General features: G+C 50.7%; 1 protein-coding gene across 7 annotated transcripts in view; it reads left to right on the forward strand.

Moving 5' to 3' along the window:
- Positions 1 to 14718, forward strand: part of Auh (AU RNA binding methylglutaconyl-CoA hydratase) — a 94814-nt gene extending 80096 nt beyond the window's left edge. For all 7 annotated transcript variants that reach the window (XR_015640863.1, XR_015640862.1, NM_001399250.1 and 4 more), the window contains 4 exon segments: positions 8925 to 9112; positions 10360 to 10410; positions 11759 to 11806; positions 14285 to 14718. Coding sequence is in view for 5 of the 7 variants with exons in the window: in NM_001399250.1 (NP_001386179.1) it covers positions 8925 to 9112; positions 10360 to 10410; positions 11759 to 11806; positions 14285 to 14362 (365 nt within the window). In the remaining 2 variants the exon portion in view is untranslated.
- The last annotated feature ends 4345 nt before the right edge of the window (positions 14719 to 19063 follow it).

Genomic DNA, 19063 nt, shown 5'->3' on the forward strand with positions numbered 1-19063 from the left:
GTCCGCCCTCCACCTGAGAGTGAAGGAGCAAGCAGGCCAGTGTGCAGTGTTTGTCCCCTAACACCGCCAGCTCCATCTACCTTGTGGCGGACACCATGATTCCCTTCCCTTTATTACTGAACAGCACCCCAGGCCTTCTCTATCCGTTCATCTGCTGACGGTGCCATTGCTGAGCCCGCAGCACGGCTGTGGTGACTGGTGCTGCAGTGTGGTGACGTCTGTGGCGCGTCTCTCTTGTCTGCGCCTGCATTCCCGAGGGCGTACCGGGGAGTAGCATGGCTGGGTCAGAGGGGAGAAACGGTTCTAGTTCTCTGCAGACGCTCCATCATGATTTCCATGCTGACTGAGCTGGTCTAATTCCCACGGCAGCGTGCTCTCTCCAGCGGCTGGTTTTGTTTTCATGGTGTGTGTGTGTGTGTGTGTGTGTATGTGTGTGTGTAGTCTTCTCACAGGTGCTAAGGACACTGAATATTTCTTGATGTATTTTTTTGCTAGTTATTCTCGGCTCTCTTGGGATGTGCCTGTCCATTTTGTTTGGACTTGTTGATGGATTATTTGAGGTGTTTGTGTTTCAATTCATGTTCTTTGTACATTCTGTGTGTACACCCACCAGATGTCTGCTGCTGTCTCCTGCTCTGTCGTTCTCTTTCTCTGCTGTGCAGAAACTTTTTAAACGCGACATAACCCCACTTGTCGGTTCTTCTCTTGCTTCCGAGCTATGGAGTCTTGTTCCGAAAGTCCCTGCCTGCCTGTATCCTGAAGTTCCTTCTCATAGCTTTGCAGTGTCAGGGCTCACAGCCATTGGGAGGTGACTGACTGTGTGAGAGGCAGATCCACTGTGACTTTGTATGTTTTCGTGTCCCGCTCTCCTGGTGCTTTGTTAAAGAGGCCCCCCTTTCTCCAGTTATATTTTGGCCCCTTTTGTGGAAAATCAGACGCCTGTGGTGTGTGGGCTTGTTCCTGGGTCCTCTGTGGCAACCTTGGTGTGCATTCTGTCACCGTGCAGTCTTTGCCACTGAGGCTGTCTAGCAGTTGCTGTGACGCCCCTGCCTCTGCTTTCTCTACTCAGGGTGCTCGGGCCATTCTGGCTCTCTTGTGCTTCTGTATGAGTTGTGCAGTTGGTTTTCTTTGGGGGTCTCGGTGGTAATTATGCTGACGCTGCAGTATCTCCAGGCCTGGGGCGTCTTCCCACCCAAACGGGGATGCTGTAATTCTTCCTGTCCAAATCATGTCCCTTCTGTTCCTTTCTCCTGCTCATTGCTCTGGCTCCCTAAGCATTCAGTGAGTAATCAGAGGTGGTGGTCACTTTTGTCTTGTCCTGGGTCCTTCTTTTGGTCTAGCACTGGCTCTCCATGTGTTATGTGTCCCTTTTATTATGGAGGGGAATGTTCCTTCTGTCCCTGTTTTCTTCCAGGCTTTTATCATGAAGGGAAAGTGAACTTTGTGGAAGGTCCTCTGCATCTTTTGAGATAATCCTGTGATTATCTCATTTTTATTTTTATTGTAATATTTTCTGCTTGCTCTCGACTTTTCCTACGTTAGGTAAAAAGCAAAGTTTCCATCTCCACATTCTGGGAGGCACCTGAAGAGGGTGGTGGGGGTTGGGGAGGTGTCTATATCTTAGCATCTCAGTTTGCTCTGTCCTGGCTTGACTGTCCTTTGGTCTGTGCGTCTTCCTCTTGAGGGCTGTCTACCCACGCAGGCTTCCCCTTCCTGCAAGCCTTTTTCAACTAGTTTTTTCATGGACTGTGAAGAGAATTGGCTATGACTTAAGTTCCCTATGCGTTCCTGCAGTTTACATTGTAAGCTTACAACCAGTGTGAAGGTTTCATTTAAAATATTGAGTGTGGGTTAACTACGCGCGCGCGCACACACACACACACACACACACACACACACACACACACACACACAACTCTACTGTTGCCCTCTCTTGGCTGTCGTGTCATAGTGATGGCCGGTCCTCATGTCCTCACATGGAGGCCGTGACCGTGTCAGCTGTGTCCCACGGTCCCCTTCATGTGCCCCTGGGTAAGCACGGCCCCCGGCCCTGCAGTGGTGTAGAACTCTGCGGGTAGGCTGGCACTGTGGCAGGGATGGTACCGCCCTGTCTTCAGGCCTGCCGCCCATATACTCAGAAGCGTGGCTGAGGGACTGGTCGTGAGGTGTGGGCAGAACATACATATACCAAACACACACCACACAAGCCAGCCTTAGGCTAACCTCCAGTTGTGCTCCAAAGTGCAAAAGCTGTGTAAAAATGTGCTCAGCTTCCAGGTCTGTTTATTTACAAGCAGTTTCTGAGGAGGAAGTCTGGGTAGCCAGTGCCATGGCGTTCCCTAACATTTCATTATGGCAGCTTTGACCAACGTTACTGTGATGGTAACTGTTAATGTACCTGTTGCCCCTTTGGGAGGGGCCGCGTTCTGACATTCCCCCAGTGTATGCCTAAAACACCAGCCGAGTCCTGTTGAGTTCTGCTCCCTCTGGGTCCCTACCTCCCGACAGGACTGAATGTAGAGACCAGTGCAGGCGAGCACTGCTAGTCCTGTACAGTGTCTCGGCCTCATGGAGCAGAGTGTACGTGTTGCGAGCACACTGAAGGAGAGGCCTTCTCACCCTGAGACAAGGCAGCACAGAGCAGGACATACCCAAGCTGCAGCTTGTCCATGAACTACCTCCGAGTTTCCCACGGTGCCACGCTCATCTGGGGGAACTGAGCTTAAGAAAGGAAACTGACGGGGGAGGACGGGGGCTTCCCTTTTAGCCATGCGGCCAGGGGTAGGCCCAGGGCTGACCATCCGTGCTAGGCATGGGTTTCCCTGGTGATTTAGATGAGGATTAAGGTGTTCTGTGGTATACTTGGTTTTTATGTTTGCTCGAATGACGGAATGTTGTTTGTCTTGCTTTTCTGTTTTCCTTGAGATAGGACTCAGAGTTTTGAAAAACTGACCAGTAGTTGGATATGGTTTACAAAAATAATGTTTCCAGTAAGTTAGAGTTGCCTCATCTTGCCGGACTATGCCCCAGAGAATGCTCATCTTGCCTTCTTAATGCGAAGCAGTCATGGACGCCTCTGTAGGAAGGCTGTCCTGAGCTGGCATTTACAGAGGGCCCAGTGGTTTCCCTGGTGACGTCAACCCTCACTGCTCCATCTCAGTGAACTCTCCAGCTTGGTGCTTGCCTACATTTGCTCACTTTGCTCTTCGTTTTCCAGTGGGCAGCTCCACATGGACTGGTCCCGAGCACATGACCTCAGAGTTCAAAGGGACAGTGTAACAGTGGCCAGGCCTTAAAACAATGAGTGCTTAGTGGGGTATGTCTCCATGGTAGAGTGCGTGGGGAGCAGGCTGCTCCCAAGAGGCACAGATGAGCCCCCTCTCACCTTCAGCAGCACTTGCTGGCTGATCTGAGCTCAGCTCTTCACTCAGAGCCTTCTGCCACTGTCCCTGCTGTCCCCGGGGTGGCCACAGTCAGTTTCCTACTTTCCTTTCATTATGCTCTCCGATCGAGCCTAGGAGAGTGTGAGGCTCTGGCCCCTGATGGTAAGGTAAAACAGGAGAACTGATGTACCACCATCCACTCATGCACACGCATGTGCATGTGTGCATGCATGGTATGGTCACTGTAGTTCCGTGAGCCTAGGTTTCCGGTGTGACACATGAACATGACGCCAGCGTGGCCTTTTGGGATTCTCACAGACATAGCTGTGTAATGTGTAGACAGCCCCCGTTAGATGCTCGTTGTGTGTTCGTGATAATTCTGCTATTCCAGAGTCTTGCGGTTTTCACTGTGTGACCTACTTTTGTTAGGAAAAATTAAACTTTTCATGTCTCCATCTCTGAGTCATTGTTTGGTTGTATTTTGGAAACATTATTTTTTTTCATGTTCCCTTTTTCAATAATATTTTGCTGGCTGGATGGTAACGCCTGGCATTTGTGAGAAGGAAGTATGTAGTGGTTAGGTTTGAGGCAGAGTGTGTGTCTGCTCCTAAGGATGCTTGGCTGTGTCTTAAGCCCTTAGGCCCCTCACTGAGGGAAGCCCCCCTTATCGCTCTTCATGTATGTGCACTGCATCATGTGTGTGTGTGTGTGTGCTGTGTTCTGTGCACGGCATGTTATGTGTGCATGCCAGTGTCGTGTATGCACACTGCATCATGTGTGCGTGCCGCATCATCTACCCCTCATTGTCACGGCTAGTTAGAGAGCAGCGCCTTCACAGTTCTCTCTTCCCACTTCTCTGTGGTGTTTTGAAGAGGACTCATTAGCATGTTGTTCCCTCTCCTCCTCAGCCTGGAAATGATAAGGATGATTGTTGGCTTTTGAAAGCTCTGAAGGCTTTCTAGAAAGAGACAGAGAAAGGGATGCATGTTACGTGTTGCATGGTCTGCCCTGTTTGCAGGGATGACCAGCCCCGGAGGCCTACCTACTGGGCTGACATCCCTTGGGGAGGTTGCTAAGACGGTGACCTCTCCCCTGTGTCTTATCTCTCTTCAATCACTCCACCGAGTCACGCCATGCCAGGGGCAGCCCTCTCACCGGGCTCATCAGTGCGGGACACAGAATGTAGGTTAGAGGCAGAAGGAGCCTGCAGCAAAGGCCTTCTCTCGTCCCTGAGAGGCTTAGAGCCAGACAACAGGCACAGGCTTCCTGGGTTCCTGACCCACAGAACCCGTGAGTTGAGAGACGGCTGCTCTCATTGTAGAGTCCTCTGCAATGTGCCATAGCTGACTACCACAGCCATGGGGATGATGAAACGTCTTCTTGGTAAAGAGCTTGTCAAAGACACAGTAACCACTGAGCTGAGTTTGGAAATACTATTGCATAATTGGTTTTCAACATTTAAGAAGTGAGGAGGTGGGGGAGCTGGAGAGGTGGCTCAGCAGTTAAGAGTGTGCTAGCTGGAGACACCCAAGATCAGCTTTCAGCACCCAGATGGTGGCTCACAGCTGTGACTCCAGCTACAAGGGGATCCTCTGGTGTCTGTCCACTTACACATGCACACACGCATGTGCACACACACAGGTGCGCGCGTGCACACACACACACACACACACACACACACCTATTTTAAATGTAAGGAAAACACAGAAGGAGCTCACAGAGTGGCCTGGCTGGGTGACAGCTCATGCCAGCCCTCAACTATGGTCGGTGTGAAAGCTGTGTTTCCAGCAAAGCCACTGTGTCCGAGAACCTCACTGGGGCCCTTTAAGGCCAGGTTCCTCTGTGTCACGTTATGTAGACAAAACACCTGTTCCGTGTGGTAGACTAGGTAGTCATCACAGAAAGAGACCCAGCCTCTTGGTGTCTGTGATCATCTCTAACACGTTCGTGTGCATAGGAATTGAAATGGGAGAGTAGACATGGTCACAGGCGTGTGGTGGCATGGTGCCTCACGCTGGCAGCTTGAGGGAGCTAGCTGGTGCCATACAGGGCTCAGCGGCTCCCTCTTCCTGGCAGCAGCTTCTCTGGGGTGCTGCCCCTGAGAACTTCAAGCCACGTGGGATGACATGTTGATGGTGGAGGCCTGCCGCTTGCAAGGTCTCCGCTTACGTGAGACCTGCAGACTCCACTTGGCCCAGAGGTAGCCATTTGTTCACTGGATGCCCTGAAGACCCTCCTGGAGCTCAGCCTGCAGACTGCACTCGGTGCAGAGGGGTACTGGTAGCGGCTGGAAGTGGTCAGAGCGCTCTTTGGCTGTCTTCCCATAGCTTTCCAAAGGAGGACTGTTCATCTGGCCTGCAGCAATGCGCTTTTAAAACATTAAGAGACACGGGCTGATTACGGCTCCGGGTGTAGCTCTGAGGCCAAGCTCTCACCACAGTTAAGATGGTCCTGGGTGAGAGCCCCAGAACCACAGAAGGAGAAGCTAAGACGCTTAGAGCGATGTCTCAACTAATACTTTTTGTTAAAGAAAAAAAAGTCCAGAGAAACGTTTTAAAGTGTCATTTTGTTTGTAGCTAGTGAAACTCTGGCGTGCCCTCACCTAACAGGGTGAGGTGCCAGTAGGAAAGGCCTGTAGTGAAGCGGTCTGAGACACTAAAGCCGCATCAGGTCGGCTCACTTGCTGCCAGTGGCCCAGTTGACCTCGTGGAAATAGCTGATGTGTAAGCCGCTTCTTCCCGCCCAGTCCTTAAACGTTCAGTGAGGCGTCAGCAGGAACCAGCAGCCAGTTGGTTTTTCTTCTCATATGTTCTAGTGTTGGGTTCCCCACACCCACTGCTCTCAACATGCCCAAAGCATGGAGAGAGCAGAGAGCATTCGGACGCTCAACAGTGGTCACAGATCGAAGGCTGCGTACGACAGTGGCTTTTGTGTGACTGCGACACAGAGAAAGTCGGTCGTGTGGTCACAGGGCCCTGGTCTCTGGGAAGGCTTTGCCTGAAGCCTCTGACACAGCTCTGTGTGTCTGCTGCACGAAAGGGCATTTACTGCAGTGTGGGCTCTCTGCTAAGAGAGAGGATTTATAAGCAGTTCCGGAGTCAAGGGTTACTGCTGATTCTGTTGGTAAGATTCCTTGCTGTGACCTGTCTAGCTTTCAGCCTGAGGTCCACGTGCCGAGTGTCCCCGTTTATGAGCATAGATTCTTTTTTCTGTGAAGTCAAGAGGAGGGAAGGATGGAGGACAACCCGCCCAGGCCAAGCTTGACGCCTTTACAGTTTACATTTCACACCAGATGGCTCCAGATTCTGTTCAGTTGTTTGTGTATTACGCTAGAACTGAGGGTGAACTGTCGAGATTTCTTAAGGGAAGTTGTCTGTCTGCTGTCCGCACTTAGCCTCGAGGAGTGGGAGAAGGGCTGTCAGCTCACCACTGGCCTGAGCTCTTGGCCTGCCTAAGGCAGCCAAGTTTACAGAGGGTAACAACTTACTGGGCTTAAAAATGGTATCCTTCCCCTGCCAGAGCTTGCTCCACCCGAGCCTCTGCCTGCCTTACGTAGTGGGCCCTGGGAAGGCTGCTATCTCAGTGTTTGCTGCCTTCCGTTAAACAATGGAAATCATCAACCAGGTCTGACATTTCCATCGTTCTTCCGTCCCACTCAAATAACGTGTAAATGTGAAGTGTCAGTGACGTATAACCAAATCGGTTTTGTCCATCAAGCTTATGACTGCTGATTGTCTACCCACTTCCACCCCACCGGAAACAGAGGCCCAGTTTAATTCCTCATGCCCACCCCCCTACAGCTGAGTGCAAGCCAGCTTCGCCAGTGAGTAGCCACAAGCAGATATCACTGGCCATTGTTTCATTAAGATCTCCCACACGTGGAGGGCTTTTCCTTTTTCCCTCCTCCCTTTCTTTCTGCAGACTTTATGGCTAGGTTTCGGCAGCCATGTTGGGTCCCTGAGCTGCCCTAGGGACGGGAAGATGCAAAGTGTGGCTGACAGCAATGGAGGAACACAGCGGGAACCTGCTTTCTGAGCTTGTGGGAGCATTTATCATCTTTATGCGTCCTTGAGAAAATTAGTCCCCCCAAGTGCTTGATTTTGGCTTAGTGGGCTTCAGGTAGCAGTGAAACCAGGATGGTAAACTGTATGTTTGCCTTGCTGAAGAGGCTGCATTTAGTGACGTGGGCAGTGGGAAGGTTGAAGGTTGCTAGGATCACATGGAATACCAAATTAGGGGAGCTCCCTCCCCTGGCTCACCCTGGGGACATAGCCTCAGCTCAGTGCAAAATATTTAAGAACATATTCAGAACATGATTGTGGAACCATGGCTGCCCCACATCTACTCAGGCACCACAGAGCGGAAGTGCTGTGTGAGCGCGGATCAGGACCTCACCAGGGCCCCCTGGCTCTCCCCATCCCTGGCTCCAGCTTCAGTAGGGAATTCATAGTGTTTTCAAGTGCCCAGTAGGTTAAAATCTGCAAATTAGTAATGATTTTTAAGGAATAAATGCTCTTGATTGGGGCCGGAGAGATGGCTCAGTGGTTAAGAGCCTGTACTGCTCTAGAAAGGACCTAGGTCGAGTTCCCAGCATGCATTTGGGCAGCTCACAACTACCCGTAACTCCAGCTCCCACAGACCTGGCCCTTCTTCCCAGCCTTCTCCCCAGAAGATGCTGCAGTGAGTTGGTATATGGGTTAGTGTGTGAGCCTCTGACCTGTGCTGACCTGTGTTCACCCTAAACTGGGCCGTGGGTCCTACTCTCTTTCCTTGGCTCACTCTTGGGAGACCTCCAGGACAGAGCTAAGACCAGGTATGGAGTCCTGACTGCAGAGCCGGCTTCCTCAGGAGAGAGGAGGGCACATCTGAATGAGGAGGAGAGTGAGTGAGTGAGTAAGAGAGTGAGTGAGTGAATGAGTGTGAGAGTAAGGGGAGTGCAAGTGAGAGTGTGAGTGAGAGTAGAGTAAGTAAGCGTAAGAGTATGTAAGTGAGTGTGAGAGTGAGAGTGTGAGTATGAGAGTGAGTCAGTGTGAGAGTGAGTGTTTGAGTATGACAGTGAGTGAGTGTTAGAGTGTGAATAAGAGTGGTTGAGTATGAGTGTGAGAGTGAGTGTGAGGGTAGGGTGGGTGACATTCCTACTAAATTAGAATGCTCTTTCAATCCACACATTGTCAAGGACTCTCCAAAGTTTGTGAATGGAACTTGTCAGAATTTGGTAATGTCTTCCCAGGCTGGAGTAGAGGCTTGAGGGGACTGTTTCTGGTAGGTGGATCCCTGGTAACCCTGCTTGCCTGTCGCTGGTTTCTGGCATGGCACTGGCTATTGCCAATGCTGGGAGGAAGCCTGCCTTTGCCAGACCTGCCTTGCCCAAAGAATATTCCAGGTGTCCAGGTGCCCACACCACTCTGTGATATGATGTTCTTATGTGCTTTCCGTGTTACCAGTGGGGTAACTCCAGGCAGTGCAGCCTTTCTTCAGGCCCTGTTTGAATTTTGGGACTTCTTTGGAAACATCATGTGCTGTTCTTCTCTCCCCACCCAGGAGGGACACAGAGATTACCACGTGCCATCGGGATGGCCCTGGCAAAGGAGCTCATCTTCTCTGCACGCGTTCTTGACGGTCAGGAGGCCAAAGCCGTGGGCTTGATCAGCCACGTGTTAGAACAGAACCAGGAAGGGGATGCTGCCTACAGGAAGGCGCTGGACCTGGCAAGAGAGTTTCTACCTCAGGTACCATGAGAGCACCTGTGTCCATTTAAGATCAAGTGTAGCACCCATCTCACACACCAAGGTGGCCCTGTCCTGCCTCAAGTAAAGCAGTTAAAATTAAGATTTGAAAGTAATCTGAGGGTTGCATTGGATACGGACACACACACACACACACACACACACACACACACACACACACACACACACGGAGAGGATAACTTCCTAGTAAGTTGCCTTTGCTTGTATACCAACTCAGTACTCTAAGTCATCTCTCTGGAGAGAGAGCAATGGGCAAACCGCTGTCTCACATCCAAGCATGTGGAACGACACTGTGTCCCACAAGTCAGGAGACCACGTGTGCACATGCCCACAGAGGCCAGGGTTTGCCGTTGGTGTCTTCTCCCATTGTCCTCCACCTCACACACTGGAGAGGGATCTCTTTCTTGGGCCCTGAGCTTCATAGTTCAACTTATCTGCCCAGTCAGCAGTCTGCTTGTTTCTGCCTCCCACGTGCTGGGATCGAATGCAGTCTGCCACACTGGCTTGCCATCCGTGTGGGTTGGAGATCTGAGCTCCCAGGAAGCGTGTTACCCACTAAGCCCTCTCCTCAGCCTCAGTGTTGTATTTTAATATAAAAGGCCATTGGATTCGAAATCCAGCAAGTTGATGCTCACCTCCTGTAGACAGATGTAAATCAGGTCAAAGAACTCCACTGTGGCTGTCGAGGATGGCTGCCTCTGGGGGGATGACAGCAGCTGAACTTCCACAGTGCAAATGTGGCTGCTGTTCTCAGGGTGTCTGGTTCTTCCCTCATAACCTAGACATACCCGAGGGCACGTCTGTGTGTCCCACTGTCCCTGCAGTCAACTGTCCATGCGACAGAAGAGAGGTGCCAAATACGGAAACGAGGCTCGGAGCCCCCTTGACAGCTCTGCTCATCTCCAGCCTGACCTTCTGGCATTGCCACCAGTTAGCGTGGTGGTGAGCCAGCCGACTTCCTGTACTCCCCTTGCTTCACTTGTGGGGACAGTAATTGAGATATGCTGGGCACTCAGAGGACGCACACCTCCTGCTGCCCTCAAAACCCAGTTTGATCAGTGACAGCCACTCCGGAGTTGAAGCTCAGAAAACGAGTTTCCGTTTAGCATCTCAGTTGCTGTCAGCCGATCCGTGGGTCCAGCACTGGGAATCTGTGAATTATACTGAGGAATCCCTCATAATTTGCATTAAGTGATAATTAAAGCTTGCTCCTTTCCTTTGGATTTCAGGGGCCTGTTGCCATGAGAGTGGCCAAACTAGCAATTAACCAAGGCATGGAGGTGAGTGCCGGAGGGGAGCTGACTGCTCCACACAGCCAGTCCTCTGTGTTATTCCCTGCTCTCCAGAGTGCGCTGTTGTCATAGTGATGGGCGTTGCTGGGGTTCCTCCTAGGGCCGTAGCTGCAAAATTCAGGGTCCCCCTATAGCCTATGGGGCCTTGTTCCCTTTGACATTGCTTTAGTGGAGTCATCAGCCAGACCACACCTCTCTCAGTAGTTCATGGAGGGCCGCTTGGCTCCATGCTGTGTATTGCATTTTACCTGGAATTGTGTGGAGTTTGTGTGCAGGGAGAACCAGTGAACCCAGCTGGTCTGAGGGGGTTTGGGTGTCACACTGGGAACACGAATTCGAAGGAGAAGGATCCTAGACTAGGAGAATGGCAGACAGGGCAGATTCTCATAAACTGGGGGGTGGTGGGGACAGGGGCAGGGACAGTCTCTGTGCGTGTGTGTGTGTGTGTGTGTGTGTGTGTGTGTGTGTGCGTGCGTGCGTGTGTGCGTGTGTGCTTGTGCATGCATGTGCTTGCAGGCTGAGACCAAAAGAGACTGTCAAGTGTTCTCTTCGGGCTCCATATTACTGCTTTAAGGCAGGGTCTGTCCTTGAACCTGGAGCTTTTTTGGGTTTTGGTTTTTGGGTGTTTTGGGGGGGTGGGTATTTTGTTTTGTTTCTTGTCTAAGTTGGCAGCCATCAAGCTCCAGTGATCTCCTGTCTGCACCCCCCACCCTCCAGTGCTAGAGTGATAGGCGTGTAGGCCCATGCCCAGCTTCTTACGTGAGTGCTGGGATCCGAACTCAGGTCCTCATGCTTGCATAGCAGGCACTGTCAGCCGGCCGAGTCTTCTCTCCACATTCAGTTACTGTGGGCATCTGAGAAAGTCCTTTCTTCCCCGCATGTAGGGCCCTCCAGAGCCTCCTTGGCGGTGAGCCAGTGTAGGGAGACTGGGTTTGCTTGCACTGAGTGCTGTTTCATAATCACAAGTATTCGACTTATTTCAGTGGTTTAATAATCTTAACAATGTTTGCAGAGACACCTCACAGCCCTTATCCTATGCCAGGCAAACCTTCAGATAGCACTCACTCACCCCTCACTTGATGAACACTGAAACCAGCCTCTTGTCAGACATGCCTCTGAAGCACAGAGCGGTCACACGACCTTCCCAGGTTACACAGCTCCCAAACGGTGTGTCAGGATGTGAGTTCAGGAGCTCGGATACAAGACTCAGGCTTGCACTACTTCTGAGTAGACGGGCTATGCGAGAGGACGGTTATTCAGGTCGGGGCTATTTGGTTTGAATCTGTATTGACTCTACCTTATTCCACTAAAGTGAATTATGTTTTACTACCCCCAGGTCGACTTAGTGACAGGGTTAGCCATAGAAGAAGCCTGCTATGCTCAGGTATGTAATGTGGTCACACATCCAGTGAGTGTGTGCGTTGTCATCCTCAGGGGCGGGTCCATCTGGGTTGGCAGGAGTGTTGCTGAGATTTTACAGGGGTCCCCTGCCGTGTGGTGGTGATATTAATGGCTCAGTGGCTGTTCCTGGGGTTCCAAACCCTGTTTCTTCACAGAAAAAGAAAAGTATATGGTTATAGTGATACATACACACACACACACACACACACACACACACACACACAAGCAAAAGCCTTTGTCAAGATGCATAGTCTCCATCAAAGCTCTCCCCAGACCTGCGCTGGCAGTGTGCTTGCCTGTCAGGGTCAGGGCAGGGGTGTCGCCTCAGTGACCCGTCAGCATCAGGTCAGGAGCTGAGCGCAGGCAACAAGACAAGACCACGAAGTGGAAAGCACACATGCTGGAAAGGTAGCAACGAGGCTACTGACACAACCATCTGAGGCAATTCAAGGGAATCAACAATGGGAAGCTCTCGTCGGATGTCACCGCAAAATCACACCAGTCCCGCATGCCTGTAGCAATACATGGCTCTCTTCTTAGTAGTCAAAACATTTAACCAAGTCCACACAAGCTCTAGAGCAGAAAACTAGTAAACACTGGTGGCAGAAATCATGCCTGTAGCATTAGAAGTCTGTGTTTGTGGGAGGGGGACTCAGCACCCTTTGGAAGTCAGTCCTGTGGGACACCTTTAATCTCAACGCTCCAGGGACAGGGGCAAAGCAGAGGCAGGCATGAATTACAGGACAACTAGGGAGACACAGTGAAGTGCGACCTTGTCTCAACTCGAAGACAAAACCGTACGTTTAATTCTGTAAGAGCAAGCGTTTCGGCTCATTACTTTAGGAGTAAAAGGTTGATTCAGCGTCCAAAGACACGATGCAGAATAGATAGCTCGGTGTGGCGAGATGAAGTGGGAAACCAAGAGCGCCCAGGCCCAAGACTTTGTGGCGCTGGAGAGAGAGCTCGTAAGTGCATCCAAGTCTGAGTTAGACTCACACAGCCCAGCCACGGACACTGTAACTAAAGGACGCCAGCCACTCAGGGCAACGTGGAGAAACATCTGGGCATCCACGTACGTGATGCACAGCCTTGCCCGCTGCACAAAATGTGGTTCCGTCCGAGTGGCCAGGAAAGTGGAGTGTGGAGGGAGCAGCTGTACAGATGGTGTGGGCGGAAGCTCGCCCTGGTTATGACTGGCAGAAAGGGGTACTGGGAGCCATCAGAATATGGTCTTACAAAGGCCTCCCATTTAAGACAACACATGGAGGACTTTTAAGGCTGCATAGTAAGGGAGTGAAAACCCCCCTCAAAAAACGGACAAGAGCTCTGAGTAGCGGCCTTGCCACAGAAGGTGAGCAGGTGGCAAACCGCCCCCTGAAGCTGGGCTGCAAATGCCCGTCATTTGGAAACCAAAGACTATGGAGTGTGTGTTCAATAATAGATTTCAGAACAGTGGGCACTGACACTGTGACTGCTAGGGTTAGTGGTTCAGTGACCACAAGACAGATGTCAGTTTGAGGTAAGGCCGAGTGTCCTCTGACCATGTCGCCCAGCAGCTGTGCCCCTTGATGTTTCCTGAGACAAGGTGAAGACATATGTGCCCCAAAACCTGCCACTAAACTTTGTTCACCATTGCTAATCTAGAAGCAATCGACGTATCCTTCACAGTCAGGTCTAGAGGCACAAGACTAAAATTCAAGAAAGATCAAGGTTAGCCTGTGGTAACTGGAGACTTCGAAGGTGGCCTCAACTATATAGTGAGACCTCGTCTCAAGAATAAATAAATAAAATGATGTCCTTCTATAGGTGAATAACCACCCAGTACATCTGTGCGGTAGAATATGATGTCCTTCTATAGGTGAATGACCACCCAGTACATCTGTGTGGTAGAACATTGCACAGCAAGAACAAGGTGGGATCTGTCAAGTAACAAAATGGCGTAAAGGAACCTTGGATTCGCAGTGCTCTGTGAAAGGATTCAGTCTGAAAATACTGTCTACGGAGTGACTCCCGACACCCAGTGACATTCTGGAGGAGGTATTTGGCAGGTTAGGGATGCGTACATAGAGAACAAACGATGCTTGGGGCAGCTGAGCCTTCTGTACACTGTGGGGACAGATGACCCACCGATCGGACAAGTGCATGAGAGTGCCTACTCTCCACGAGGAAGAGCTGTGCCCTTTGATCCAGGCTGTTGAAACTGGTGGCCCAGAGGGAACACAGGGGTCTCTGCCTCTCGAGCTTTTCATTGGTTTAGCCTCTGAAAATAAAATGTATCACTTTTAAAGCGTAGTAGAAATGGAAAAAAGGTCTAGCATTAAAAATAGTTTGGCTACATAGTCCGGAGACTTGTTCAAAGGACAGGAGGACTTCCCAGCAGCCGCCGGTGGCTCTCAGAGTTAATGCTCGACACGCTATTGTGCTTTATATTTTAGTATGTGCCATGTTTTGTCTCTCTCAGACCATCTCAACGAAGGACAGACTGGAAGGTCTTCTTGCTTTCAAGGAGAAAAGACCCCCTCGCTACAAGGGAGAGTAGGGGGAGCGCCCGAGACGCCCTCCCTGGAGTGCCAGAAGTGTTTCAGAGCCGCCCCACGCTGCCACGGGGAATCTCGATGACCAAAGTGGAGAGTGGGTTCTCACTACACCTGGAGCAGGCCCGTCTATACTCAAGCCACTGTGCGCCATGTCCTATTTATTCAGATTTATAAAGCTAGCCATGTCCGCAGTCAGAACACATAAAAATTAGGTGTATGTTTTTAATATTTCCCGCATATCAGGCTTTGTCGTTAATTTTTTAATGTGAATAATTTATATTGCACACTCTAGGGAATAATCGATTGTATGTCTACTGTGCTGCATTAAGAAAATAAAACTATTTCTGTATCCCAAAAATGTGTAGTTATACCAAATGAATCGCTGAGTACTTATGTGCATGCGAGCACGCCAGTGCCTGTCACCTCCCGAGGACCTGGGTGGGTGCTCCGAGGGAAACCTCCTAGTCAGGAAAGCCAGTGGAGGGAGATTTGGGAATCTGCATCTTGCCCCTGGCCCAGCCTTTCAGAACCGATTTCAGAGTGACGTCTCTCTGCTGACCCTGCTGAGGAACCATGTGGCACGGCCCCAGAGCGGGGGGTGGAGGGTTGGCCCATCTGTAGCTCTACCTAGCTTCAAGCCAAGTCTTCGGTAGAGGTGCCCTGATAATTATTTACGTCTGATTGTGATGTGTGCACATGGGTAGGTGAGGGTTGTGTGCAAGTGTCAGTGCCTGTAGAGGCTTTGGGTCTCCCCTGAAGCTTAGTTTACAGGCAGCCAGTGTGGGTGCTGGGAACTGAACTCCGCAAGATCAGCAAATGTTCTTCGACCCCAAGCCAAATCTCCAGCCCAAAATAAGCACCTTTTTTAAAAAAGCTAGAAGCTCTGATCTTTTGTGGTTATCTCTTTGACTTCTAGGATTATCTCAGATAGTCTTTTGTTTTCTACACTGAAAGATCTGTTTTTCCCCACCAAACAAGACTTATCCCCTTCACCAAATCCGCCCTGCCAGGCGGGGTCATTTCCCAGCAGCGTTAGGAAGGACGCTGTCCAGCGGTGGGGTGTCGGTTCTTGGGTACAGGGCAGCTTATTTGTGCTGGCTGTGGCCCTGTCCCTGCTCCTCCTTCATGTCCACTTGGATGGCATGACCTCCACTGGCTCTCGTTTGGAGTCCAAAGATCCTGACAGGCTGACATTTTAAAATAATAAGCCCATTATTTGTGTACTGATCTGGTTAAATATTAACTGGCAAGTATGTCTGTGGTCATTGGGCTTTATCAAGGAACCAATTGAGATCATTTTTTTTCACAGCATGTTAAAAATAACTGTGGTACACGTGTCACCAGAGAAAACACTTGGACGTTATTAGTTGATCATCTGAAAAATAAGAGCTATTCTACATTAATGGAGTAGGGCACAGATTGCGATTAGGGGACAAGAACGAGAGTCATTTAAATCCTTTACTCAAAATATCCCTGTTCCGGGCCCTAAAATTCCTACGATACCCATCTTCTTCTTGTCCCAGCCCTCCTTTCTGAGAAGTTCAAAACTCGCCTACCCTGCCCTGCTGGAGGACAGCACTTGAACCTCAGTTCCTCAGTTAGCGGTTGGTGACTATCTTGTGAATGTTCGGGGCAACAGGAAAAACAGGACCTGACAGGAAAGATGGAGTCATCCAGAGACGGTGCACACAGACATCATGGAGGGACCAACCTGTCTCTCTCTTGTTCACACCTTGAGGAGGTGGGTAGGAAGGCAGCCCTTCCTTGGTAGCTAACAGAGCTCTGAGGACAACCGCTGACAGGAACCAGCACGGCTGTTCTTGGTAAAATCCTAACCTAAAAATGTCATTGGGCTGACAGTGTGGGCAGGTGGTGGAGGGCACACTTGAGCATTCGTGCAGCCCTGGTTTGAACTCCCAGCACCATGATTACAAGTGTTATATGCCACAAGGGTATGTCGAGTATATTTACATGTTTAAGGGTGTGTTGATAGGCTAGGGTAGCATATTGTCATGCGGATGACTAAATTAGGAACCTACCAGGTGATTTTCACACCATGTGACTCTCCATGACATTTGGTCAAGGGCTCCCACTAGCCTCCTGTGGTTCCCAGAGGAGATGAGCACAATGGACCAACAAGTCAGGGATTGAGCCCAGAACTGGCGACTCAGCACTTTTGCGCTTACAGCCCAGCCAGATGACATAACCACACTAAGGCTTCGACGGGTGTGCTGTCTATATAGGGATGTGTCTCCTTCCCAGATCGATCATCTCATGACTTGGGGAGATAAAGGAGGTGTGCTTATCAGATAGTGACAGGCAGGCAGGCAGCAGAACTGACACTCCTTGGCATTCCCCTGCCCTATATGCTGTACATGTTCTCACACCAGTGTTCACAAATCCCTCGGTAAAGTATGTTATCCGGTTCTGGTTAAAGGAACTGAGTCGGGAGTAGAAGCTGTGCTAAGTGTCTGTGTGCAGGGTCCTGGTGCTCAAAGACAACAGAATACTTGGAGAGACGTGTGGATGCTAAGGGTGAATTGACCTCTTCTGGGAAGCCCAGGGTGGCCTGTCCTTACATCTCACACTGATCCACCACAGGGACAAGGTCGCGCCTGAGAAAGAACCACACTGCTCAAGAAGGGACCCCATCAGGGTTCGACACCCTGGGTTCTTTTCCTGATGGATGGCATGCCCCATCTCTCCGCCCCTGGTCATGCTGGACGCTGTGCCCAGCCCCCGACTCGAGATAGGATTTTATTGTGTAGCTCTGGTTGGCTTTGAACTTACAGAGATCAAGTCACTTCTGCTTCCCAAATGCTGGGATTAAAAGTGTGCATCACCATGACCAATCTTGTGTCCAGTTCTTAATGCCCTAGTTTGGGGGATGATCATGGCCGGAGTCACTGGTTTTCTGAGGGCACCCAGGAACTCCAGGGCCAGCTTTGGCTCCACAGATACCAAGAGCAAAGCCAAAGGCCAAGCATCTTCTTTTGTCAGGGGGGTCAGTAGTTGCTGTTGATAGGGTTCCAGTCACATCGCACCTGTCGTCATCATTGTTCTGTGTCACACAGTGGTGTTGATGGCACTGTTTGTAGTTCACGTTTCAGAGGAGACCAGCTGGGCAAGGAGAGAGACCCCACAACTGTAGCCAGCCTGGGGACATGTCTAAGAAAAGAGGCCCTGGCCTAGTGGTCTAGTGGTGGTGACACACACCTTTAATTCCAGCACTTGGGAGGCAGAGGCAGGCAGATACCCGAATTGGAGCCCAGCTTGTTCTACAGAACAAGTTTCAGGACAGCCACGGCTACATGGAGAACCCTGTCTCAAAAAAACAAACAAAAAAACGAAAGAACAAACAGAGGCTCTGGCAGCAGCCAGCTCACTGCCTGTCAGTTTCCCAGGCCTTGCAGGATGGATTGGAACTTTTAGAGGCTGTCGTTGGGGTGGGAGGAAGTCTCTGCACGGCAGCTGCCCAGTCAAGGAGGTGAGAATTGAAGGCAGCAGGAGAAGCAGCTTGAGACACCCATACACACGGCCCTTTAAACAGGAAGTGGATAGTCTCAGGCAGGGCTACTGGGCAAGGACTGTATTAGGTGGAAATGGGGGCCAGCTTTTGTGGAGGGCACAGCTTGCTGCCTCAGCGTGGACGAGGACTGAGGTGGGAACCTCTACCTTTGTGGAAGATGCTGGCCTCAGGTAGTAGGCAGGGGTGGGGGTGAAGTAGGAGAGTTGGGAGTGGGAGGTAGCAGACAGTCAGGCCTTACAAGTGAGGAAAACAAATATGGCCTAGGTTGGGTCTGTTGGCTACTGTGATCCTTAGGGTAACCCATAGGGTGAGGAGTTTTAGCATGAAAATTGACATTATTGTGGGCAAATAGCCCAGTGGACAAAGAGGATCTGAGTTCAGGTCCTAGAGCCCACATTAAAAACAAACCAAAACAAAACCAGAAGAACCCTGCATGTAGTGTCACGCTTCGATCCCAGTGTTGAGAAGTCAGGAATGGGGGATCCTTAGGACTCACTGGTCAGCTATCTGGCCTTTTAGCTGACTTTTGGCCAGTGAGCAGCCCTGTCTTACAAAACAATACAGATAGTGCCTGGGGAACATTATGGTCAAAGTTGTCCTCCAGTTTCACATACATAGACACACCTGAACACAAACCTACTCACGCATGTTCCTGTATACACACAAACCCGAATGGCGTGTTTACAGTACCAGTTTAGAGGGCCTGGGCATATGGCTTGCCTGATAAGAAAACTGTATTTTCTCATCAGGCCCTGGTTTTCAGTTGCCCCTCTATGGCTTCCTGTGACTGGTGGGCCACCTGATCAGGAGCGGGACTGGACTGAGGGCAGACAGCTGTCCCGCCTAGGGTTCTGCCCACTCCTGAGTCCTGCTGTCAAGATGCTTTCAAAGGCTTTGGGGTTGGAGATTTAGCTCAGTGGTAGAGCACTTGCCTAGGAAGCACAAGGCCCTGGGTTCGGTCCCCAGCTCCGAAAAAAAGAACCAAAAAAAAAAAAAAAAAAAAAAAGGCTTTGGCCTCTAAACGTCAAGGTCTAGGGCGGGTAGAACATGTCGGGGCTCTGCACACAGCAGTGGGGGCCGGTTTGGAGCAGGCACCTGCACCTTCCTCGGAAACACAGGAGCCCTGTGTCATCGGGCAGCAGCTGAGGACTGAAGGCCTCTGGTGCTGGTGTTC

Source organism: Rattus norvegicus, chromosome 17 (genome assembly GCF_021556685.1).
Source record: "Rattus norvegicus strain SHRSP/BbbUtx chromosome 17, alternate assembly SHRSP_T2T, whole genome shotgun sequence".
NCBI classification, from domain to species: Eukaryota; Metazoa; Chordata; class Mammalia; order Rodentia; family Muridae; genus Rattus; species Rattus norvegicus.